The following is a 26,878-nucleotide window of genomic DNA, read 5'->3' on the forward strand; positions in this document are numbered from 1 at the left end:
AGATAATGAGTAAAAGTATGATGGAAATAAAGTAAACACCACAGGAATTTGGGAAAAATCAGAGTGTTGGGTCAGTTTTATAAATTGATATTTTAAAAAATGTGTCTAATTTCTTCTGCTCTTTAGTCTTAAATAAATTTTATAAAAACAGAAGGGATATATTCATTATTATAGAAATAGTTGCATGGTATGTTTTTAAGGTTTAACACTCTACCTAAAGAAGACCCATACAATGTCAGAGGAGCATGTAATTGACATAAGGACTTGAAAATAATACAGTAAATTGTTTACTGTAATTTGCAGGTCAAGTCTTGATAAAGGAAAGTAGGTAGAGTATGAAAATCTGAGAGGATAAACATTTTAAGATAGGTATAAAATCAATTATTTTTGTCAAGAGTTAACGGTGGAGGAAATTATGCTTAATAAATATTTTATAAGTGCCTATCTACAAACACACTGGTTTTAATAATTGTCTATAGTGGCCAAAGGTAATCAACTTTTACGTGGGATCTTTATAATTGATCTTTTCTAGCTTGAATTTCATAATTTCTTTAAAATCTTGGGCTTTCTGTAATTTGTGATTTTTTTAACTATAAATTTTTAAGCTTTCTGTAGAATTTTTCACATATTTATAGTAGGTCCTTTATATGGTTAATCGTATACCAGATTTCATTAAAGAAACTCTGAGGAACCACCAAGAATTTAGCATGAATTGGCTTACTTTTTCTTTGGGATCAATTGTTTGTATATCTAAAAGTGAAAAGAAAAAAAAAGAGAAGGAAAAAGATGATAGAAAATTACTAAATTACTATCAGTGATTTCTGCAAACTCAGTTTTCCATTGCTCACATTTTCTGTTCTTTCTATCCTTGGAAAATTAAGTTCTTTGTTTGCTTTTGCAAGACAAAGTGCACGCCCTTTAGTAGTCTGCTGTTTCCTCCTCTCTGCTGTTTTCTATTTCATAGTTCTTCCTGTCCTTTGTGCTTTATGCTAAAAGGAGGGGATTTAAAAATGAAAGAGAAAAACCATTGGCTGTGTTTATGGCCTGTAGAGTACAGTGACCTATGGAGAGTGATCATTTTGTATCTTATGAAATTAAGCTTATAAATTTATTTCTATAGAATTTCTTAAAGATTTAGATGGGAGCCATCTGGGCAAAATGCCAAACTAGCCTTTTCTTCCCTGCTGGATACAGCATATAAAATCACAATTATTTAGCTTGCTAGAGTTAGTTTATAGAAATAAAGTACATTTAAATGTTTTCTAAGAGTTCAGAAATATATTAAATCATCTGAGAATTTTTAATCATTGTTACTACTGATAAGGCAAAACGGTCAGGGTGGAGAAGGACAGGATGATGCTTTCAGTTAGATTTGTGTTGTAGGTGGAGCAGTGAAGTCCGCTGCCAATAATGTTATCATGTTGTAACATTTTCTGAAGAGCTAATATTTAATAACTTATTAAAGAACAGACAATGTTATATGCAAGGCTTCCCTAAAGGCTTTCTGGGAATAATGCAGCATAGAACTCAGAAAACCCTGCTCCCTAGTTGTGCTTACTTTTTAGCCTCATCTCCTTGAGCAAGTGACTGAACCCTCCCCAAGCAGGTTCTTTATTAAATATAATATGTAGGGAATACCTCTATACTTTTCCTTCTGACAAATTAAGATTATTATGGGGTCAAATTAAATACTGAAGTACTTTGGAAACAAAGCACTGTCAAAATACTGTCAAAATGTTTTAAAAACAAAATACCTTTAACACCCAGTACAGTGTAAAATGTTATCAGCTAATGATTGAGGCAGATGCATTTAAAAAATTATTTCAAATTTGTCTCAGTACTACTAAATATAATATTACAAAGTATCCTATACTGATAACAATATAGGAAAATCTAATATCACTTGATAGAAAGTTGAAAAACTTATTTGACTTACAGAATTGATAACTTAGGAAATAGAAAATCTGCAAGTATTTCTAGAACTCTTGCTATATACATGGCTCTTTGGGGAGAAATAAATATTAGGCAGGTTATTGGAAAGAATTAGAATCAACTTACAATCCAGCGATTTAGTCTTTCAGCAAAAATTAAATAGCCCGACTGGTGTGGTTCAGTAGTTGAGTGTTGACCTAGGATCCAAGAGGTCATGATTCAATTTCCAATCAGAGCATAGGTCTAGGTTCCCGGTTTGATCCCCAGTTGAGGCGTGTAGGAGGCAGCCAATCAGTGATTCTCTCTCATCATTGATGTTTCTATCTTCCTCTCCCTCTCTGAAATCAATTTTAAAAGGAAGGAAGGAAGGAAGGTAGGTGCTGGAGGACAGGTTAAGAAGAAGAATGAAAAACTGGTATGATAAGGGGGGGAAAAACTCTGACTTTTAAAGGAAAAGAAGTTAGGAGGAATGTCTTACAGAGAAAAAGGCATAAACAAGGGTCTTGAATGGACAAAAAGTGAAAAGGAGAGATTATGGAAGCTAGGAATAGAAATGTGGGTTGAGTGAATAATTACAGTAAACTCTGTAATGAATTTATGTATTTCAGTTGGCCTGTTATCAAATTAAAAATACTGGTTTTCATATTTTTTCCTCCATACAGCTGCTATTCTTTCAAAGGCTAATTTTATGTAATTGTTAACAATGTTCTATTAATATTTAGACTTTGGATATAGGTAATCTTTAAATACATTCTTTGGATTTTTAAATATTTTTGCATTTAACATATTTTGTAGATATATAATGATTGTTGGTTAAAATTTATCCTTCAACTTTGAGTATTGAGTCAGAAGTTGTCAACCTGGTACTTTTAAAAGTTTGCATTTATTAGAAGATTTGGAAGGTTGGACATATCTTGAGATGCTAATTGGCCTTCTGTATTTCATTTGTGAATTGCATTTTGATAAGCTTTCCTATTTTTCTGAGGGTTTTTTTTTTTCATGTGTAAGAGTTGTCTATGTTTAGAAGGTCAACCAGTTTTCATATATACACATTCATGTGTGTGTTGAGAGAGCAAGTAAGAGCATTAGAAAGTACAGATAATTATTTCTCATATCTTTAGCTTCACTTAAGAGTGTTTGTCCCCATCTCTGCTTCCCACATGAAAGTTAAATAATCATATGTCTATCATTTTTTTTAAGGTTTCTGCTTTTACATTATGCTTTAATAGAGTTTTCCAACACTAGATTATTAAATAACTTACCTTTAATTTTTAGTAACACCTCTAGAAGTAGTTCCCTTAGATTTCCATCCCAATCATGTTTCGGAGCTGAAAAAAAACTAACTCTGAGATTCTATTTTAACATTTATAGCTATAATAAAGGCCCGATGCATGAAATTTGTGCAAGGGGCTCCTAGGCTGAGGCTGCTGCCTTGACTGCTGCCCCGGCCCTTGCTGTGGCAGCCCCAGAAGGACATCCGGAATTTTGTCTGATCTAATTAGCATATTATGCTTTTATTATTATATATTTCTAATTAATGTTATATAGTCTAGGTTGTTTTTCAGAATTTAGGAGGCACACATCTTATCACTCACTTCCCTTTGAATGCCATATAAGAAGGGAAAATCTATGGCTGCTTAACTTCCCATGCCCAGCTCAAATCGGGACCTGGGTAAAAGACAGAGACTCGGCTGACAGCAGCTGCCTTCTCACTACAACAAGACTTGATTGAGTTTTCTTGTACCCATGGTGTGAGGAAGTGGGTTTTTGATATCTAAATCCAGCCTATCACCAGGAATGCTCAGGGCCTACTCAAGAAGGCAAATAATCCTTTCCACTAATATTTACACGGTAAAATAAGATTGTTTTAAATTTGACAGTAAAATAGTAGGAAAGTTTTCAGGCTAGTTTAAATTGGCTAATTGAAATAAGCAAATATTCTAGAAAAGTTAATTGCACTGGACAAAAAGCTGTTCCTAAAGTATTAACTAAAATTTTTATTGATTGTTCATCTCATGATAAAAATCTCACAACAGGAAAATAACCTAAAGCAGTCATATGATAGTGCAAAAAATTAAAATTTAAAAGCTATCAAGACTACATTATAAAATTTTCAAAAGCCTCCTAATATTTAAATAAAAAAGGGGGGGGGAGGAGAAGAATATCATGTAAGGAAAAATATCCTGTAAGTAAATTACATTAGAAAATTTGTACTTTAGAAAATTAATTATAATGCTAACAGCAAGACTCCCATGAAAAACACACATGGTGTCAAAACAAGCCAGAGGAAAATCATTTGGGCAAAAAAATGAAAAAGGATCCCAAGTCAAATTTATAGAAAAAATTCCCTTATTAACTTTTGGTGGAGAATACGTTTGTATATTTTCAGAAAACAACTCTGAGACCATGTGGATTCAGGCAACAGAGAGGAATTGACAGGACTACTCCAACCATAAAGACAAAAGAGAAGCAGTCCAGAGATGGAAGACGCCAATGACATCTTGCCATAACAGCAGTCAGCAGCAGTGTATCACTGCAGGTTGCCCAGGACCAAACCTGAGAGGGTCGAACCTGCATTACCACCATTTGTCCACCATCCAGAACTGAAATATCATTGCTGCGCATATACACATAAGGAACTGTTTGATATTGAAATTGGGTTTCAGAAGAACTGTTGGCCCAGAAAGAAACTCACTACAGACTGATTCATATACCTTTCAGCATAACCATTATTGCTTGTCTCATTTTTGATTCTTATAAGTATATTTCCAGTAGGACATGATCTCATTTGTCTAGCAGAAATGGTGAACAACATAGACTGATGAATAACAACAGACCCAAAGATAAGGAGCCATGGGTCATACTGTTGGACCTCAAAGGGAGAGATCAACCAAAGGACTTGTGTGTATACATGAGAGCCCAACCAGTGGTCAAGGACAATAAGGGGGTGGGGGCATGAGTGGGAAGGGGTGGGGGATTGGTATGAGGGGTTGAGAACAAGTATGTGATACCTTAATAAAGAAATTTAAAAAAATAAAATAAAAAAAGAAGGGAAAATCTGTAAAATAAGAATGACTTTTAAAAATAAGTGAAGTAGAGAGAACCAAGGTGGTGGCATAGGTAAACACCTGTATTTGCTGCCTCTCACAACCATATCAAAATTACAACTAAAAGACAGAACAACTCTCATTAAGAACCACGGAAAAGCTGGCTGAGTGAAAGTACTACAACCAGAGAGATGAAGAAAGCGCATTGAGACTGGTAGGAGGAAAGAAGCCAAGATGGCGGCATAAGGTATACACCTGTACATGCTGCCTCTCACAACCACACCAAAACTACAACTAAAAAACATAACGACTACCATCCAGAACCACAGGAAAGCTGTCTGAGTAGACGTTCTACAACTACCCTGTTTCCCCGAAAATAAGACAGTGTCTTATATTAATTTTTTTCCCAAAGTTGCACTAGGTCTTATTTTCAGGGTTGTTTTATCTTTCCATGCGTTAGGTCTTATTTTCGGAGGATGTCTTATTTTCGGGAAAACACGGTAGAAGGAAAGAAAAAAATGCAGTGAGACTGGGTAGGAAGTGCAGAGGCGTGCAAACCGGGCTGGCAACTAGGTGTGCTGTTTTTAAGTTCCTGAGTGCTCTGAACTCGTTTCTTCCAGCGAGACTCTGGGAACCAGACTCCTATGGGGATAAACTGGACTGTCTGGCATCTGATCATAAAGTGAGGGTGGCTTTCTCACAGAGGTGCTTGCAGGGATCATTGTTACTGCATGGGGACATGGGACGTGGAGATGCTGAGATACGGAGACAGCTGACTGGCAGCAATCACTGTTTGCCCTGGTGACTCCCTGAGTCCCCACCCCGTTTATAACCTCATCCAAGCTGTGTGCAGCAGCTTTTACATATGAAAGCACTGTCCTTTCACAGCCTAACCTAACAAACTGCAGCTGGGTCAGAGAGATCCAGAACTTTTAACCCCAAACAAAGAGGAGAAATCTGCAGATCTTGCTATAGTTCCTGCTGGATGGTCCCAGCAAGTGGTTGACTTTGCACCTCCTTGGAGAGCCAGTTTACCTAGTGGTCAGTGTGAGACAATATCAGATTGCAACTCCTCACATCCATAAGTGTCACACTCAAGAGGCAGACTCAGTGAACACCAAAGCCCCATTGAAGCAAGTCTTGTCCCATAAGGGTGTCTCCAGCACAGCAGTTCTTCTATTTTAGACAAAGTGGCTACTCACAGCCAGTTGGCCTGGAGATCAATTCCTCTTAGTGATACCAACAGCAATCAAGGCTTAACTACAATAAGTCTGTGCACACAGCCAACAAAGGGGTGCACCAAGAGTGTCCACCTCAGGTGATTGGGGAGGCTGAGGCACTGGGCCCTATAGGACACCTACCACACAAGGCCACTCTGTCAACACAGGGAAGCAGCCAAAATGCGGCGACAAAGAAACATGTCATGAATGAAAAAAATGGAGGAAAGCAAACTACTGGAAATAGAGTTAAAAATCACAGTTATAAGGTTACTCAAGAATCTTCTAGAAACCTTGGAGGAACTTAGGAATGAGAATGCCAAAAAATGAAAAAGGACCAGTCAGAAATTAAGCACACATTGTCTGAAAGAAAGAATATTATACATAAATTCAACAGTAGACCAGAGGATCCCAAGAAACAAGTCAAAGATTTTAAATTAAAGCAAAAAATGAAAAGAAAAAGAATCCAAAAATATGAAGATACTATAAGGAGCCTCTGGGACAACTTCAAATATACCAACATCTGAATTATGGGGGTACCCGAAAAGAGAGAGCAAGATATTGAAAACCTATTTGAAGAAATAATGACTGAAAACTTCCCCTACCTGGTGAAAGAAATAGACTTACAAGTCCAGGAAATGCATAGAACCCCAAAAAGAGTAATCCAAAGAGGATCCCGCCAAGACACATCATAATTAAAATGCCAAGGACTGCCCTAACCAGTTTGGCTCAGTGGGTAGAGGGCCTGCAGATGGGCCTGCAGACTGAAGGGTCCCAGGTTCGATTCCGGTCAAGGGCATGTGTCTTGTTTGCGGGCACATCCCCAGTAAGGGATGTGCAGGGGGCAGCTAATCAATGTTTCTCATTGGTGTTTCTAGCTATCTTTCTCCTTTCCTCTCTGTAAAAAATCAATAAAATATATATTTCTTTAAATGCCAAGGGCAAAAGACAAAGAGAATTTTAAAAGCAGCAAGAGAAAAACAGTTAGTTACATATAAGAGAGTACCCATACAACTGTCAGTTGATTTCTCAACAAACTATGCAGGCCAGAAGAGAGTGACAAGAAATACTCAAAGTGATGAATAGCAAGAACCTACAATCAAGATTACTCTACCCAACCGAAACCGGTTTGGCTCAATGGATAGAGCGTTGGCTTGGGGACTGAAAGGTCCCGGGTTCGATTCCAGTCAAGGGCATGTACCTTGGTTGCGGGCATATCCCCAGTAGGGGGTGTGCAAGAGGCAGCTGATCGATTACTCTCTCATCGATGTTTCTAACTCTGTATCTCTCTCCCTTCCTCTCTGTACAAAATCAATAAAATATATTAAAAAAAAAAAAAAAAAGATTACTCTACCCAGCAAAGCTATCATTTAGAATTGAAGTTCAGATAAAGAATTTCACAGACAAGAAAAAACTAAAGGAGTTCAGCACCAGATAAAGAATTTCACAGACAAGAAAAAGCTAAAGGAGTTCAGCACCACTAAACCTGGATTATATGAAATGCTGAAGGTTATTCTTTAAGAAGAGGAAGAAGAAGAAAAAGGTAAAGGTAAAGGTAAAAAAATTATGAGCAACAAAGTGACAACAAATACATATCTATCAAGTGAATCTAAAAATCAAATGAATAAAAAATCTGATGAACAGAATAAACTGGTGAATATAATAGAATCAGGGCATGGAAAGAGAACATACTGACAATTCGCAGGGGGAAGAGATTGGACAAAGATCTTACACCTGTGGACGAGGATAGTGGAGGGACGAGGGGGTGGGGTCGGAACCCGGTGGAGGGGAGCTATGGGTGGGGAGGAGATAAGAAGAACTTCTGTAATAATCTGAACAATAAAGATTTTTTTTAAAAAAGTTAGTTAATTAATGAAATCTCCATTATTGCCTTTTTAGGAAGTGGAAAAAATGCAGATTTTGTAATATTAGTATACCTATTATATGAATGTCACATTGATAGGCTGTATAGTGTACAAGAAATGAGTAATTCTTACTTTTAAGAAATGTATTGCCAGCCGAAGCTGGTTTGGCTCAGTGGTAGAGCATTGGTCTTCGGACCGAAAGGTCCCAGGTTCGATTCCAGTCAAGGGCATGTATAATACATTGGTTGCGGGCACATCCCCAGTAGGGGGTGTGCAAGAGGCAGCTGGTCGATGTTTCTCTCTCATCAACGTTTCTAACTCTCTCTCTCTCTCCTTTTCTCTCTGTAAAAAAATCAATAAAATACATTTTTTTTTTAAAAAAGAAAGAAAGAAATGTATTGCCAGTAATTTGGAGGTAGGGTGGGAATTAGGCCAGTAAGCCCCACCCCTACTCTTCCACACACCCCTCCCCCACCCAAGAAAAAGGAATAAGGTGAGAGTTCATATAGAAATCTTCCCAAGCCCTGGCCAACATGACTCTATGTAGCTGTTGGTTGGAGCATTGTACCACACACCAAAGAGTGGTGATTTGATTCCCAGTTGGCACTTAGCAGATTTCGAGTTCATCCCCCTTCTGGGTGAGTACAGGAAGCAGCCAGTTGATGTTTCTCCCTCCCTTCCTCCCCCTCTCCTTCAACTTCTCTGAAATCAATAAAAATATATTTCGGGGGGAAAAAAAATAGGAGATGAAATTGGAAGGATAGATTGGGTTTCAAATTGATTAAGCATTGGGGCAGTGTCTTATCGCCTATATGGTAGCCACTAGCTACATACAGCTATTGTGCCTGGCCCAAATTGAGATGTACTGTAAGTTTAAAATACATACCAGATTCTAAGATTTAGCACACAAACCCATATGAAACATCTCATTAAAAACTTGTATATTGATATGTTGAAATAATTATATTTTAGATGTAATTTACCTATCTATTTATTTATTTATTTTAATGTTACTTTTTGCAGGAGAAAAAATGCTGTTTAAAGTTAACTTTTGAATTGCATCTTTTTGACATATCCTTTATGTTAACTGCTTCTCAAAGTATTTACCTTATTTCTTTTGTAGATTTTATAATGGGCTGCATTAAAAGTAAAGAGAATAAAAGTCCAGCAATTAAATATAGAACAGAAAACACTCCAGAACCTGTGAGTACAAGTGTAAGCCATTATGGAACAGAACACACACCAGCAACACCGTCTTCTGCAGCAAAGGGAACATCTGTTAATTTTAGCAGTCTTTCCCTGACACCATTTGGAGGATCCTCAGGGGTGACACCTTTTGGAGGAGCATCTTCCTCATTCTCAGTGGTGCCAAGTTCATATCCTGCTGGTTTAACAGGTGAGATTTAAATGGACAATTCCGTTGTAAGTTTGAGAATATGACCTTGGGCAATACATGCATAAGGTTTGCCTGCTGTAAGAAAGATAACTTACTTGTTGACTTTTTAAATAAGTTTGTTAAAATTAAAGTCTTTTTACATAAAAATTAAAGTGTTTTTGTATACATGGATATCTTTTTTGGGAAATCTGGTAATAAACTGGTAGTGATTATGAACCAGGTTACACCATTAAGAATTTCATTAATTCATTTTTCAAGTAATTATTAGGTGCCTACTGTGTGGCTGGCACTGAGGAAATAAAGATTTAAAACAAAATGTAAAATACAGCATAGAGAATATAGTCATAATTATGTATGGTGTCAGATGCATACTAAACTTAACCGGGGTGATCACTTCATGAGATATATAAATGTCTAATCACTATGTTGTACACCTAAAACTATGTCAACTGTAATTGAAAAATAAAATTTAAAAACATGCCTCTCCCTCAAAAATGTTGCAATTTCTCAGGATTGTAAAGTGCTATCCTCTATTAGTAATTATGGTCAAACCTCGTTTCTAGAACATCTCCCATCTTGAACAGTGCGATTCTCCACCAAGTTGTTCAGAGAAGAAATGTTTCCGTTGTTGACCAAAACTTCAATTTTTGACCTGATAACCCTTTTATGCTCATACCTCAGCATGACAAAAGCATCCCTCAGGCAACAAAAAAGAGGATGCTTTTGTTGTTGGAGAAATCAGTGATTAACTCAATTTTAAAACATAAAGACCATCAAGAGTATTTATGTTGCTAAGGTTGTAAAAGTGTTCACAAAAAAACAGTCACAGGCAATTGAATAGATAGAAAAACTGTTGATGATTGATTGAATAAACGAAAAACAGCCAGTGTTAGCATTTTGGAGGCAGTGATATATTAAAAATTCATTTAAGGCTAGTAGGGATGGTTCAATAAATTTAAGATGTGTTTATAGATTAAACAGTACATTAGACCAGTGTTTTTCAACCTTTTTTGGGCAAAGGCACACTTGTTTCATGAAAAAAATCACGAGGCACACCACCATTAGAAAATGTTAAAAAAATTTAACTCTGTGCCTATATTGACTATATATAAAGTAATTCTCTTGAATAGGAATCAAATAAACACAAAGAAAGTATTTTATAATTACTTTATTATGAAATATTAAGTAAACAAAATAGTGAAAAATTATAAAATTCTTGTCTTGTCTGCACCTACGGCACACCAGGCAACATCTGTGCCGCGGAACAGCGGTTGAAAAATGCTGCATTAGACATTGTATTGTATATAAGAAAGGTTAAATAAAATGGAATCATCTTTAGGGGTCTAGAACAGATTAATTCAGTTTACATTATTTCTAATGGGAAAAAATGAATCAGTCTTCAAACAAATCGCTTGTCGAACATGTATGCAAATTAAGTTCAAGAGCCGATGTTCCACTATACTTAAATTTTAATTAAATGGCAAAATGGTGATGATAATACAGTTTTTCTATTAGGTACTAGTGATTTAAAAGAGAAAAATTCTGATGCTTAGAGTTTAAATTATTTTTTTAGAGTCAAAGATAATAAGCAGAGAGAGCCCAGATTTAATGTCTTATTCTAGAACTCTATTTATTATTTATATCATAATATCCTTTCAGAGAACAGCAAGAAGTGAGAGCTGACAACCTTTAATGGAGCCGGAAATGCCCTTAAAAAAAAAGTAGTTAGAAACTTTAAAAAGAGCGAGTTATTTTATGAAGGATCCCATATTAGGATGCTTTTCCCTTGAGTAAAAAAAACATAGCTGGCTTAAAAGGTAGGATGAACTCCAGGATTCCTTCATGTCATCAACAATTCAAGTTTCTTTGATCTCTCTCCTGCGGTCCTTGGATTGTCCACTTTATCTTTAGACTGTGACAAAACAGTTGCCAGCATCAAATTGAGTAACATGTGTACTTGGCTAACAACCAATGGGACAAAAGAGGGCTCTCTTCTATAAGCATGGACTATAAATTTGTCCCTTCAGTCTGCTTGCTTCTGAACCAATAATAGTGACCAGAGGGATACCATACACTAATTCTGTTAGACTGTTCCTGTGGGGAGTTATGGACCTCAGAAAGTCAATTACAATCTAATTCCAGCCCTCCAACTCTAAATACTTCAGTAACAGATGGCCATGAGGGTATTTATCAGTCATCAGCAAAAATTTTAATTATCTTCAGGATTATATGTTTGGGAAAGATAGTAATTCAAAATGATTAAAGTAAATATTGATAACTTTAAGACATAATTTAGTGGCCTAAAGCAGTTTATATATGTGAAGTAATTTGTTCATGGACATTAATTTATTAATAAATATGGAGTGTCTGTATGCCAGTTATAGAGAGTTGTAAGTGAGAGAAACAAGGTTTCTGCCCTAAAAGGTTGGACAGTAATTATATAAACAACTATTCAGTGTGATTAACAGTTCTTAAATGCTATGAACTAACCAGAACATTGGTGAAGGCCTTTTATTTTTTTATTTTTTTTAAATATATTTTATTGATTTTTTATAGAGAGGAAGAGAGAGGGATAGAGAGTTAGAAACATCGATGAGAGAGAATCATCGATCAGCTGCCTCTTGCACACCCCCCACAAGCAAGGTACATGCCCTTGACCGGAATCGAACCCGGGACCTTTCAGTCCGCAGGCTGATGCTCTATCCACTGAGCCAAACCGGTTTCGGCTGGTGAAGGCTTTTTAGATGATCAAGGAGTGGCATCTTGAGAAGAAATTATTTGAGCTGAAGTTTTATTATTGAGAATGATCTAAACCTATGCAGAACTGGGAAAAGAGTTTCTGCAAAGTTTAGGAGGTACACATGGATTTGGCAGTTTTTGAAGAGTAGTAAGGAGGCCCATATGAGCAGGATAGAATTGTAAGATTTGGGATTAAAGCGTCAGGATTACTCAGGACCTTGTAGACTGGTAAGAAGTTTGGGTTTTATTCAAAGCCAGAAAGAAGCTATTGAAGACATTTCAGTTAAGGATTATCATGATTGAGTTGCCTTTTGAAAGAAATTCATTCTGGAAGCTGATACACAAGGAGTTAGGAGGCTGCTACTCTCAATAGTACCAGAAGTCCCAGTGAGAAGGAACAGGGCTTGGATTAGAGTGGCAGCAGTAGAAATGGAGAAGAAAGTAGATATTTTAGAGGTAGAACCACTTGTCTTGAATACCTGGTTGGTTAGTAGTGTCATTTGCTTAGGTAGGGAACATTCAGGTAGCAGGTTAGAGGAGAAAAATCATTACCTTCGTTTTTGTAACTAGTAAGTTTTAAATGCTTGTTAGACATTAGGTAGACACATAAACGTACAAAAGGTAGTATTATATGATTGGAAGCTAGATAAATGAAATAATCTGTTTTATTATACTTTGTTTTGTTTGCAAATAATAGTTTGGCTGTTGAAGTGTGCTAATCTCTTAAGCATCTGCACACATGCCATATAAGACATAGTTATTTTTTGAAATTTATAAGTCATATCAGCCATATAATTTAATTGCTAAGAAAAACATGTCATTTTTATATTTGAATGTTAAACATAATTATCTTACTAAAACCTTAGTTATTACTGTTAATGATTAGTTTTAAGGATCGAAATGTTTACTCATTGTTTATAAGAAATTTAAACAATGAATGCCTTGTAGTTTGATGCTTTTTCTGCTAAAGAAGTGATTTGAACTTTGTCTTTCAAGCCAGAGAATCAAAATTAAATTTGTGTCTCTGGGTTTGAATTTTAAAATTTGTAGAGTATAGTACTTCCATAGAAGGCCTTAAGAGAGTATCTTATTAATTTGAACATGCCAGCTTCCCAATTTTCAACTTTAAAAAATAGATTCTGAAGACCAGGAAAAAAAAACACACACACAAAAAAAACTATGCTTTAGCCTTTTTGTGGCAAAGATTTTTAATTTATCTTCTGTTAATTTATCTACATAATTTACCTTGGTCTTTTTCCTCCAATAGGTGGTGTTACTATATTTGTGGCCTTATATGATTATGAAGCTAGAACTACAGAAGACCTTTCATTTAAGAAGGGTGAAAGATTTCAAATAATTAACAATACGTAAGTGTTACGAATGAGAAATACTGACAATCATTGAGTCTTTACTTTGAAACTACTGCTGAGCTAGTTAATGATTCCGAGATGAGAGTGGTGGGGTGTGGCCCTCTGCCCATTCGGGTGGACAATGCATTTGTTTTCTTTAGACACGTGGCAGAATACTACTGATGTAGCCAGAAGTTATTACTTCTACAAATTGTGCTGCTGTGGTTCTGCCATAAACAGTAGAGATTTAAGAATGAAGAGTGAGGGGGAATATATAAGTAAGTACATTACTTTAAAAAAATCTTTATAAAGAGAATTTTATATTCCTACTAGTATTTATCTAAGTACTAGATGATTTAAATATATTATCTGTTTCTCCTTACAAAAAAAAAAAAAAAAAAGGAAAAAGGCCAGGTAAGGAACCTCTGCAATCCCAACTGACTGAATTAAGTGGCTTTTTCCTTAAGTGACTCTTAGACTTTTTATCATTTAATGGCCCACCATAGGAAATCCATTGCTAGTTATGGAAAATAGATTCCATAATTTTATTAGCAAGCATAGCAGCCACTTTGTAACTTCTTAAAATATTTATTTATGGTCTTTTTGCTTCCAGTCATGTTTTCTTCCATCCTTATTCTCATTTGCTACCAGTTATTATTCCAGAACATAAAATATGTTCATGTCTCTCTGCTTTAAAATATTTTAATAGTTACCAATTGCCACCAGGATAAAAGAAAAATAACAATAATATTAGGCATTATTCATTGAGCTTCTTCCCCTTTCTCACTGCACTGCCTAGCCATGTTGAATTACTTGCAATTATCTGAATATACTGTGGCTTCTCATCTTCTCCAGGCCTTCACATATATGATTTTCCTCCCCCAGGAATGTGATTTCTCCATTCCCTGCCCCCCTTCTTTGTCTGACCAACCCAACTCATCCTTCAAAATGTTTATTCCTATGTCCTTTCTCAAGTAAGCCTGTCCTGACATTCTTCCTCCCCTGCCTGGCCTAGTACCTACCTCCTGCTGGATCAAGTGTCTTTCTTAAATGTTTACAGAGCATCCTATTGCAAACCTAACTCATAGCTGCCATTGCAATTTAGAATTATAACTTATCACTTGCTTATTATTCTTTTAGGCCAGTGGTTGTCAAACTGTGGCAAAATCATCCAGGGCACACTTGGCAATGTCTGGAAACATTTTTGGTTGTTACAGTCAGTTTGTTATTGCTGTCATCTAATGAGGAGAGGCCAGGGATATTGCTCAGCATCCTAGGATCCTACAATGCATAGGACATGCCCCCAGAACGAAGAGTGGTCTAGCCTAAAAAGTCAGTAGTGCTGAGGTTGAGAAATTCTACTCTAGACTGAGTTTCTGGAGGGTAAGGACTATCTTTTTACTCTTGTTTTCAGCATACCCTTTCATAAAGTCTGTCACTTAAGAAGGTATTCAATAAATGTTTGAATGAATCAATGAATGGTTAACAGGAAACTACAAACCAAGTATATGAATTTATAAGTATTTGAATTACCAAAGGATTTTCCACTTTGTTTTCTAGAAAGTAAATGTACATCAAGTATTTACAGAATTTCAGTTTAAATAAAATACTTTCAGTATTTCTCTCCGTTAAAGCAAAAATGCATTTAATTTTTAATACTGGAACCCATTTTTGTATCTTGCTCATTAGAGACTAATAATATTTGCTTCTTCCACAGTAATTTTGGAAAAGTCAAGGCTTGGGTTTTTCAAATTACATATAGTTCTTGTGTTGTGAATTGCTTATAGTCTTACTTGCATATTTATGGGTAATATTTTTGTATATATTCTAAGAATTAAAATTTTTGTTGTTATTGCCCATTAAGATTTTGGCTACAGGAATTGTAGAGTGTCCTGATTTTTCCCCCCTAAAATGACTTTTAAAAAAAATCATAATTTTATGCACTGTTAAAAAGAAATAAAAAAGAATGAGCTGCTGACACATGCCAAACATAGGTAAATCTTGTAAAGATTTGCTACTTGAAAAAGCCAGTCAAAAAGATCATATATTGTATGATTGCATATATATGAAATGCCCACAATAAGTACATCCATAAAAACCAAAGGTGGATTAGTGATTGGCATTGGTGGGGGTGGGACAGAAGAGCGATGGAAGGATGACTCTTAATGGATATGGGGTTTCTTTTTGCGGTAATGAAAATATTCTAAGATTGATTGTGGTATAGTTGTACAATTCTGAGTATATTAAAACCCACTAAATTGTACAACTCAAATGGGGGAATTTTATAGAACATTTAATCAAAAACGAATAATTTGAAAGATTCATCTTCCAAATTGTCTTATCAGTATAGTTTATTGTCTTAGGTTGAAAGAGTAATGTAAAAAGGTGACCTTTTTAACTAAAAGTGTAATTTTTGTTTTGTTTTGGTTTGAAGCAGAAATGTAATTGTGCTTTTGCTCAGCTTTGTTCCCTTAATTCATATAACCTATTTTTAAATATTATCCTTTGAGTTGATTCTTGATCACATGAATGCATAATTTAAAAAATGTACCTTCAGCTACAAGACAACTCTGTAATACATCTATCTCAAGCAGTAGTCTACCTTGTGGTAACTGTTATTTTATGTGTTGCAGGGAAGGAGACTGGTGGGAAGCAAGATCAATTGCTACAGGAAAGAATGGCTATATCCCTAGCAATTATGTAGCCCCTGCCGATTCCATTCAAGCAGAAGAGTATGACACTACTTCATATTTTATTAATTGTTTTGATTTTTTAAATGTTTTAATGCACATTCTTCTTAGCCACAACTTTACACACACACACAATTACATATCAGTCTTAATACAGCTAATGTAACATATTAATAGGAAATGTTACTTAAAAATTAATAATTAATGCCATAATACTTGCTTAGAGTAGGATTATAAATGAATCTGCATTAATACTGTATTGTTATGCCTTTATCTTTTCACTTAAAATTTTATTAACCTTTTTTGTATTCTGAGCATTTTCTCCAAAAATTTACCTCAGTTTGTAGTAGTATATCAGTGTTAATTTATTGACATAGGTGCTTGCTCCTGTGTAGGAGAGAATCCTTGTCTTTTAGATGTATACCCTGAAGGATTTAGGGCAATGATTCAGCATGTTTGCCACTTACTCTCAACAAGTTCAGGAGGGGGGAATTGCACACATAGGGAAAGAGAAATGTACAAGGCATAATATCAAATTTGAGAAGCCTGCTAGAGGATATCTAGGAGTTCTGTCTACTGTTTTTAAAAAGTTCACCTTCGGTGACATCGCTTTTAGGTTTAAACCAAGTTTATCTTGCATCCATAAATGCTACTTCATTTTAATAGTTACCAATTGCCACCAGGATAAAACAAAAATAATAATATTAGGCATTATTTATTGAGCTTCTTCCCCTTTCTCACTGCACTGCCTAGCCATTAACACAGTAGGTATTGCACATAGTAGGTATTCTTGCCAGTGCTTTTATTAATGATACGTAATTTGTCTCCATAACTGTCCTGCTTTGGCAGTTATTACATTCTTTTGTTCTTTTTCTCCACTATTCTGAAATCATTCATGGCAGAGACTGTAATGTCTACACTAATTTAGAGTTCCTAATTTTGATATGGTTTACTTGCACGTTACTGAATACAGATGATCACATTATTGCCAGAAAACTACTTTTATTCTTCCTACTATGGTCTTAGTATTTCCATCTGTCACTGATTGAAGGCTCTGTCTGCCATTATGGTCTTTCCTTCTCTATTTACTGTTTCTGTGACTCATGTGGAGTTTAAGAGACATGGTAAATAGTCAAAACATGGAAATACTATGACAGTATATTCTGACAGTAATAATTGTAATAGAGCTATCTAATAATAAATGTTTTTATTATATTTTACTGTATTTTCAAGCTGTGTTCTGTAGCTGTTTCTTTCATCCACCCTATCTTATTCCATTCTTATTAATACTTATGTATAATTTTTCTTACCCTTAACACCTTTCTAACTCAGAACACTATTTTTTTCCAGATGGTATTTTGGCAAAATGGGGAGAAAAGATGCTGAAAGATTACTTCTGAATCCTGGAAATCAACGAGGTATTTTCTTAGTAAGAGAAAGTGAAACTACTAAAGGTATGAATATTGTTATGTTGATATAAGTATAAAAATCTTAGGCTGTAGTTTGAGAAAGATATAGCAAAAGGTTTCATTTCTTCATGCTCCACCAGGTGCTTATTCCCTTTCTATTCGTGATTGGGATGAAGTAAAGGGTGACAATGTGAAACACTACAAAATTAGGAAACTTGACAATGGTGGATACTATATCACAACTAGAGCACAATTTGAAACTCTGCAGAAATTGGTTAAACACTACACAGGTATGTAATATTTCAAAGATGTAAATTATTTCTTGTATTTTATGAGGACAGAATCCATATCTTCATGTTCTTAAGGTTTAGCATGTTCCTTTACACATAATATGTGTTCACGGGATGTCTTTTGTTTTCTAATTTTAAAATGAGGAACAGATAATACTTATTACCTGAATTGGGTTCTTGGATGATGTGCTAAAATCTGATTATCATCATTTGAGTCTTTTTATTTTACTGGTATAGTTCCATTCGAGTTCCATTTCATGACAGCTAAATATGAAGATAGATTTTGACAATAAATAAAAAGGCAAAGACAAATATTTTATTTAGGAACACTTATTAAGAAGGTAAAGTAGCCCTGGCCGCCGTGGCTCAGTTGGTTGTGTGTTATCTCATGCACAGAGAGGTCGCTGGTTCGATTCCTGGTCAGAGCACATGCCAGTAGGGGGCACGAGGGAGGCAGTTGATGGGTCCATCTTCCCTATTCCACTCTCTAAAACCAATAAAATCATATTTTTTTTAAAAAAAGAAGGTAAGCTAAAAACTTAAAAAGTGGTATCAGATATCCTTTTAGTTTATCTTCTTCTGCATGAGATGGACTACATGAGACTTCCTGAAAGTATAAACACAGTGAAGATGCATTTTTCTTTTCCTGAAAAATTAACCTATATCATTCTTTAGTTTTTCAAGGACCTTTGAAAGGTATTTAATATTAGTCTATCTCAAAAATTTTCATTGTCAATTTGATACTTTAATGCATCTGATAGTCTTTAAGTGATTAATGCTAGGGGAGGGGAAGTTCCAATGGCAATTTCTTCTTCAGTAACAGATGCAAACTGAGTTTAACAAGTCATCCTTCAGTGTTGACATTGGTCAAACATGTTGCCAAACAGTGGCATCGTTGTAATTGCAATTGTTAGCCTGTCTGTTTGCGTGGTTACTTGTTGAGAATGGGAAGGATCATGTCTTATTTACAATAAGAAAGATTGCATAAACAGGATTCACAAGTCAAGCCATCATGAAATTGGGATTCCCTGTTTTTGTGTCTCCCATATTTAAAAATTAGTTTCCCAAAAGAAGCTTTCCCTTGATTTTTGGTATGCTTTTTATATTAGTGGTTTTCAGAAATAACAATTAATGGTAGCATTCTTTTTGGAAATAAATAAGGAAGAGTAGTCAAAAGAAGAACTTTGGAGGCAGCCAGACCCTGGATTTGAATCCTATCTCCATCATTTACTTATTAGATTACATTGAGAGTGTTGATGAATTTTCCAAGACTCATTTATATGAGATATCTGAAAGTTGCTGAATTAGCACAATAACTGGGACATAAGTATTCAATACATAACTTTTTAAATGTAATTAATAAAATGTTTCATTTCTTGTGTGTTTTGCTTTTTATGTATAATTCCTTTTTTGTGTTTTTTATTTAAAAAACTGATAGGACATTATATTTTTTGTTTTCTATAATTTCAACTTTTTAAAACATTGACATACTACATGTAACTAATTTTTTTAAGTAATTCATTTTACAATATAGCTTATTCATTTATCTAGAACATGCTGATGGCTTATGCCATAAGTTAACAACTGTATGTCCAACTGTGAAACCCCAGACTCAAGGTCTAGCAAAAGATGCTTGGGAAATCCCTCGAGAATCTTTGCGACTAGAAGTTAAACTAGGACAAGGATGTTTTGGTGAAGTATGGATGGGTAAGAAGCCTGAACTTTTGTGTGTGTTTTTTGTAATTGTTTTGCCATAGATAAAAATGCCACAATTTTTAAGATATGTTGAAATATTTTAAGTCCCTGTTGCTCATTGAAGTTTGCTAAGAATTTTTTTCAAATATAGATCAAAATAGTAAAAGTGTTATTTCTCTAGGAACATGGAATGGAACCACAAAAGTAGCAATCAAAACACTAAAACCAGGTACAATGATGCCAGAAGCTTTTCTTCAAGAGGCTCAGATAATGAAAAAATTAAGACATGATAAACTTGTTCCACTATATGCTGTTGTTTCTGAAGAGCCAATTTATATCGTCACTGAATTTATGTCAAAAGGTATGTGTACATAATTCTCTTATTTTCCGTGTTAATACATTTTTAGAAATAAGTCTTCAATTTTTTATCCATACAATTTTTTATTGTTTAGTGTTGTTTTTTTTAAATGGAAGGGATATTTGCACTTTATTTATTTTTTAAAATATATTTTATTGATTTTGTACAGAGAGGAAGGGAGAGAGATAGATAGAAACGTTGATGAGAGAGAGTTATCGATCAGCTGCCTCTTGCACACCCCCTTCTGGGAATATGCCCACAACCAAGGTACATGCCCTTGACTGGAATTGAACCCTGGACCGTTCCGTCCCCAAGTTGACGCTCTATCCATTGAGCCAAACCGGTTTCGGCTGTTTAGTGTTTTCTAATTTGAGATTTTTATGTAGACATTTGAAAAGAAAAAAATCTGATATTTTGTTATTCCAAAGGATAGTTCAGAGTTTAAAAGGAAAATAAGTAGGCTGAATTTATTTTGAAAATAAATAGTCCTTAATTTCATGTGACCAAAGGAAATGGAATAGCTAGGAAAATAAAAAATCAGAAAGATACATCTTTGATACTAAATCAAAGAAATTAATTTTTATTTCATTTTAATATAAGCATGACCTTCATACTCAGGCATCTAGAAACATTCCTTTTTCAGTACTGTCAGGTGAAATGTCTCCATTTTCCCAAAACCCAAGATGGGATCTCTAGTTCCAGGGTTGGTTAGGGCCAGGTTTAAAAACAAGGGAAAGTTGTTGCTCTTCCCTCCTTTTCCCTTTGCCTAATGTGCTTTGGAAGAAAAGCCAGTCATAAAATATGCTGATAGGCTCCCTTTTTACCTTCTTGAATTTTATCTACATTTTTAAACTCTTTAATGAGTCATTCATATTAACACTGATTATTATGTCATCCCTCTCTAGTAGTTCATCTTGACCAACAATGTGGTTCCATCTAGTGGTGACAGGGTCAACTACAGGCTACACAGTTGCTATAGGAAATGTTTCCCCCTAAAAGGGATAGAAGAAACAAAAGGTTAAAATAACTGACATTGCCTACTTATTGATAGCCAAAACATATCAAAGCCCCAAAGCACATGGCACTTTTTGGAAGGAAACTCTCCTGCAAACCACTGCCAAATACCCCATTTTAGAGTGCATTAGATGAACTAGAAAGAGAAGAAAAGACAACAAAGAGGAGGCTTTAAATCAAAATATTGATAGTTTAAGAATATTGTTAAAGCTAATGGTCCATTAGCTTTGTGTATTGATTTCAAGAATTATTTTATTGGGGGAAGCATGGTAGAAGTCTTGTTGTCAGGTTGCTGGGTTAGGATTATTTTTAAATGGGAGATTTAAAATGTTAGGTCATAAATATCCCTTCTGTTTTTTAAAATTCTGTAATTCCCCATCTTGCAATTGGCCCTCTATAATCCATCCAAACATATTGCCTCATGTGCTTTCACATAAATCCACTTTTCTGGCCAGAAGGGTCTTGTTGCTTCTTGTTTCCATGAGTTTGTTCATGTTCTTTCACCTGGAATTTGGTTTCCTTATCTCTTGACCAGTCCATCAAATGTAGATTACATTTGGAGAGAAAAAACCTAGACTTTTGAAGAGTTAATTTTCAGCATAAAAGTAACAGTTTACTATAAACAAATGAAGCTACAGGACTTGAAGAAACAAGTCCTGACTTGCCTTTATGGTTATGAAGGATATGGATGTGTAAAGAACAGAGCTAAGAGGATTGAGGAAATGAGAAATAGCTAGTGAAAAGTACAGAAGTAGAAGACACTAGTTGGAAATAAGTCTAGAGAGGGGTATATGAGACAAGCTTAAGAATTGCTTTCAATTTATTTCACTGTTATTTATTGAATCCTTACTGTCAGAGTTGTGAATGAGCTTTCGAGCCCATGAACTTTTTCTGAAGTTACTATGTGTCAATTTTTGCATAACTTAAGTACGTTTTCTGGAAAGAGTTCATAGATTTCATCAGATTCTCAGAATAACTTATGGGGCAGAAAAAGTTATGGACCACTAATAAGATCCAAAACATTCTATGATAAATGGATATAAGAAACATTTTAAGGGGATTGGATATTTTTGTGATTGGTTAAAGATCAGAGAACAAGAATTGTCACAATGATACAAATTCCAATCCCAGATTTCTATGCTCTGCAGCTTTTGCACAAAATATTTTAGCACTTATCTATTGTTACACTGAATGATGTCCTGCTTAGTGTATTGATCAAAGAACTATCTTTTGCCTTTTTTTCTATACACTTGATTCTGACTCTTTTTAAAAAATATATATTTTATTAATTTTATACAGAGAAGAAGGGAGAGAGATAGTTAGAAACATCGATGAGAGAGAGTCATCGATCAGCTGCCTCTTGCACACCCCCTACTGGGGATATGCCCGCAACCAAGGTACATGCCCTTGACCGGAATCGAACCCGAGTTCTGTCCCCAAGCCGACGCTCTGTCCATTGAGCCAAACCAGTTTCGGCTGATTCTGACTCTTTTCTTTTACAGCCTTATTCTCATCTTTGGGCTCTGTGTTCTTGCATAGGAAGAACTGTTTTTAGTTCCCTGAGTCTCCTGTCCTGTTTTATGCATTACAGACTTTGTACCTGTTATTCCCTCTTGGAATTCCCTGTTTGCCCCCATTCTTCTTTTGAGATGCATCTTCTCTTGTGAAGCCTTTTCTAACTTGTCTGTAGAATTAATTTATCTACTGTGCCTCTACTGTAGTAGTTACAATAACTTGTATAACTCATATATAATATTTATTTGTTTGCATATATTTTATAGATCTATATACTAGACTTTCATACTAGATCAATATCTTTTCAAGGGCAGAGACCATGACTTACCTATCAGTATATCCTTTATACCCTTTTACAGTGCCTCACATGTAGTGGCGCCTTGGTAAATAATTTGAAAGGGCAGATAAATGGGCAAACACAGTAACATGTTCCCCTTAGTAGACAGTTCAGAAGAAATATAGATATTCTTTGACTTAGATACTTTATACATGAGACTAAGACATGATTTTCCTTCTTTTATAATCATGTCACATAGAAAGGGCTTTCTTTGTCTTGTTTTATTTTACTTTCCTTTTGAAATACTTTTAAACTTAGAGAAAAGTTGCAGAAATAATATGAAGAATTCCTGTATATACTTCAGCCAGATTTGTCAATTGTTAACTAGATATATCATCAATATATAAAATAAAGGGTTTTCCCCTGAACTATTTGAGAGTACATTGCAGACATTATGTTTCCTTTATTTCTAAATATGTCAATGTTTTTCTCTTACAAACAAGAACATTGTCTTATATAACTACAGTATAATGATAAAGTTCAAGAACTATAACATGGATATAATTCTATTATCTAATACTGTAGTCTATTTTAAGATTTCACCAGTCATCCAAGTGATATCCTTAATTACAGCAATTTTTCCCTGATCCATTGTCTAATTAATCCATAGTCATCAATTTCTTTTAGTTGTAATTTTTCTTTGGTTTTTAATCTGGAGAGTACCTCATCATGTCTTTCATAACATTGTTATTTTTTTTAAGAGAATGGTACCATCTACCTAATAAAAGAGTAACATGCTAATCGATAGTACCTTCATGACGCCCAGCAGCCAATCAGGAGTGAATATGCAAATTAACCCAACAAAGATGCCGGGTTAGTTTGCATATGCAGGTGCCAAGCGGCTGTGGGAGGGTCACTTGCATTGTCGCCATGATGACAGGCAGACATTCCACACTACCCTGGCGGCTCCAGCCAGGGCAAAGGCAGTGCCATCTGCCAGGAGAAGGAAGGCCCATTCTTGAATGAATCTTCATGCATCGGGCCTCTGGTCTGTATATATAAAAAATAGAGAAATGTGCTAATTACCGTATTTTTTGGACCATAAGACGCTCCGGACCATAAGACGCACCAGTTTTTAGAGAAGGGAAATGAAGAAAAAAAGATTCTGAAACAAATAGTGTCCTAAAATATTTTATGTGCATTAAAACCCAACATCACAGTCATAAACACATGTAATCAACCCTATAAAGTAAACGGCAGCATTTAGAACCATTTTAGAGCCAGGCAAGCACACAGAGACCACACAGAGCCGGGCAAGTAAAAAAACTTTTTTTTTAAAGTATATGTGTAGGCTATATTTGGACCATAAGACGCAGGGACTTTTTCCCCCCACTTCTGGGGGGGAAAAAAGTACGTCTTATGGTCCGAAAAATACGGTAACCGGGACGCTGTAGTGGGTCTACCGGATAGGAGGAGGTTGCATGTGTAGCTTCAGGGATGGGGTGGCGGGGCCTCCGTGGCACCTGCACTGTGGGAGGCCCTGATCAGTAGCAGCCATGGCTGCTTTCAGGGCCAGAGAGCAAGGCAGGGCCAGAACAGCAACTCAAGAGTGGGCGGCACTGTGCAATTTCGAATTGCGCGTTGGGCTCCTAGTTGTTTTATAAAATGTGTCTTAATTTAGGTCTATGTGATATTTTCTCCTGATTAAATTGAGGTACATGGTCTATTTGAAACCAGTAATGGAGGAATAGCAGCTAGACTTCATTTCTAGCCTTTTTCTCTGCTGCTATTCATAATACTTTGCTGTTCCGTATCTTCTGCTGAAATTGAGAGAGGTTAGTTGGACTAACAATTCCACATCAACTGAGCCACCTAGATGTAATTTAAGTATCCCAAGATATTCCCAGTTGTTTTGAGTTCTTAGTTCTGACTGACTTAAAAATATGTAAGTATCTATACTACTTTTTGAATCAAAATTTGAACTGTTGATCTTGATCAAAGCAAGGAAGGAATGCCTATAATCTGGTGAGATTATCTCATTTTTCTTGTTTCTTATGTTATCAAGAAAATTATATAGCCCTGGCTGGTTTGGCTCAGTGATAGAGCGTCAGTCTGCAGACTGCAGGGTCCCAGGTTTGATTCTGGTCAGGGCATGTACCTTGGTTGCAGGCACATCCCCAGTAGGAGGTGTGCAGGAGGCAACTGGTCGATGTCTCTCTCTCATCGATGTTTCTAACTCTATCCCTTTTCCTTCCTCTCTGTAAAAAAATCAATAAAATATATTTTAAAAAGAAAATTATGTAAAATTAAAGTTTAGGGCCTCTAGAGTCTTAAAGATAGTTATTCAGAAATTCCAAGCTACAAAAAATACCGAAGACTGAAAAACTGAAGTTTTTGTATTGTGATGTGATTTATTTGCTTATTTTCCATGAATATCTTTCTGTCTCTTACAGGGAGCTTATTAGATTTTCTGAAGGAGGGAGATGGAAAATATTTGAAGCTCCCACAATTGGTTGATATGGCTGCTCAGGTACTTGTATATTATACCTGTATCATCCATTTGAATCGAAAGTGTGCATTAAACATGTAAAATAATTTTAATAGAATACTATTGTTTATATAATGAAATCATGAAATATAAGGACTGGAAGAGATATTAGAGTTAATCCAGTCTTATCTCCTTGTTACAGATAATGTAATTATTGATAATGTTGTATTTGAAGACCAGAGCTATTTAAAATTCAGGTAGTATTAGTATTAGAACCAAGTATGTAACTACCATACACTTCTGTCCTGAATCATATGGCCTTTCAGAAACGTAATGCATCCACAAATATAAAATCTACATAGTATATATTTTTAATCCTCACCCAAGGATGTGTTTTTTGTTTGCTTGTTTTTAATGATTTTTAGAGAAACAGAAGGAAACATCATTGAGAGAGAAACATCTATCAGTTGCCTCCCATACATGCCCCAACCAGGGATGGAACACACAACCCTGGTATGTGCCCTGACCAGGAGTCGAACACACAGTCTTTTGGTATAAGGGATGATGCTCCAACCAAATGAGCCACTTGGCCAGGGCTGCATGTATTTATATTTTAACATAAATTTTTAGACAGTGAGTGATGGCTGTTCCTAAGGAAATAGTATTTTTGGAAATCTCAAGTATCTGATGAAGTTTAGAGAAACTTTATAGTAAGAAACTGCCTTGTGAAACATTAGCATGTGTCACACCTAGCCCACACCTCTGAGTTCAAGGCTCTTGGACATTTTACAGTAGAGGTTGGCAAACTGTCTTTGTGAAGAACCAGATAAATGTTTTAGGCTTTGTGGGCCACATACATCTCTGTTGTTTCTCCTTCCCTTCCTCCTCTTTCCCTCCTCTCCTACCTACCTCCCATTCTCCTTCCCTATCTTTCTCCTTCTCAATTACAGTATTTTCTATTTTTTCCTATTATCTGCAAGTTTATGCCCTGTTATCTTCTTTCTAGATATATGACTTTTCAGTGATCTAACTTAATACTAACCAAAATTGTTTTATCCCTCCTTTCCTTTGTATCATGTGTCTTTTTGTTTTTCTCTTTCCAAGATTGCTGATGGTATGGCATATATTGAAAGAATGAACTATATTCACCGAGATCTTCGGGCTGCTAATATTCTTGTAGGAGAAAATCTTGTGTGCAAAATAGCAGATTTTGGTTTAGCAAGGTTAATTGAAGACAATGAATATACAGCAAGACAAGGTAAAATTATCATTATTTTGTTTGTTAATCCTCACCTAAGGATTTTTTTTTTCATTGATTTATTTTAGAGAGAGTGGAAGGGGGGAAAAAGAGAGAGAGAGAGAAATATTGATGTGAGAAAGATACATTGATTGGCTGCCTCCCACATGATTCCTGGCCAGGGCTGGAAATTGAACCTGCAGTGCAGGCTTGTGCCTTTGACAGAACTGAGCCTGAGACGCCTAAGTGTGTGGGCTGACGCTCTAACCACTTAGCCACTTGCCAGGGCAGTTGCCCCCTTTCGAATGAAACATTTTGTGATTGTGCTAGTGAAAATTGATCTGCTGTTTGGACATCTAA

The 26,878-nt window shown here is 35.5% G+C and overlaps 1 protein-coding gene across 3 annotated transcripts in view; it reads left to right on the forward strand.

Annotated features, from left to right (window-relative positions):
- The window catches only part of YES1 (YES proto-oncogene 1, Src family tyrosine kinase), a 50,442-nt gene that overhangs the window by 15,934 nt on the left and 7,630 nt on the right, over positions 1-26,878 (forward strand). For 2 of the 3 annotated variants that reach the window (XM_036418042.2, XM_036418041.2), the window contains exons 2-10: positions 9,185-9,457; positions 13,464-13,563; positions 16,179-16,277; positions 17,586-17,689; positions 17,785-17,934; positions 19,486-19,641; positions 19,811-19,990; positions 25,247-25,323; positions 26,386-26,539. In XM_036418042.2, the coding sequence (XP_036273935.1) occupies positions 9,193-9,457; positions 13,464-13,563; positions 16,179-16,277; positions 17,586-17,689; positions 17,785-17,934; positions 19,486-19,641; positions 19,811-19,990; positions 25,247-25,323; positions 26,386-26,539 (1,285 nt within the window). In that variant the 5' untranslated portion in view covers positions 9,185-9,192. The remainder of the gene's footprint in view (positions 1-9,184; positions 9,458-13,463; positions 13,564-16,178; positions 16,278-17,585; positions 17,690-17,784; positions 17,935-19,485; positions 19,642-19,810; positions 19,991-25,246; positions 25,324-26,385; positions 26,540-26,878) is intronic. The other variant, XM_045574912.1, reaches the window with a different exon arrangement.

The sequence above is a fragment of the Pipistrellus kuhlii genome, unplaced genomic scaffold (genome assembly GCF_014108245.1).
Source record: "Pipistrellus kuhlii isolate mPipKuh1 unplaced genomic scaffold, mPipKuh1.p scaffold_m20_p_6, whole genome shotgun sequence".
NCBI lineage: Eukaryota > Metazoa > Chordata > Mammalia > Chiroptera > Vespertilionidae > Pipistrellus > Pipistrellus kuhlii.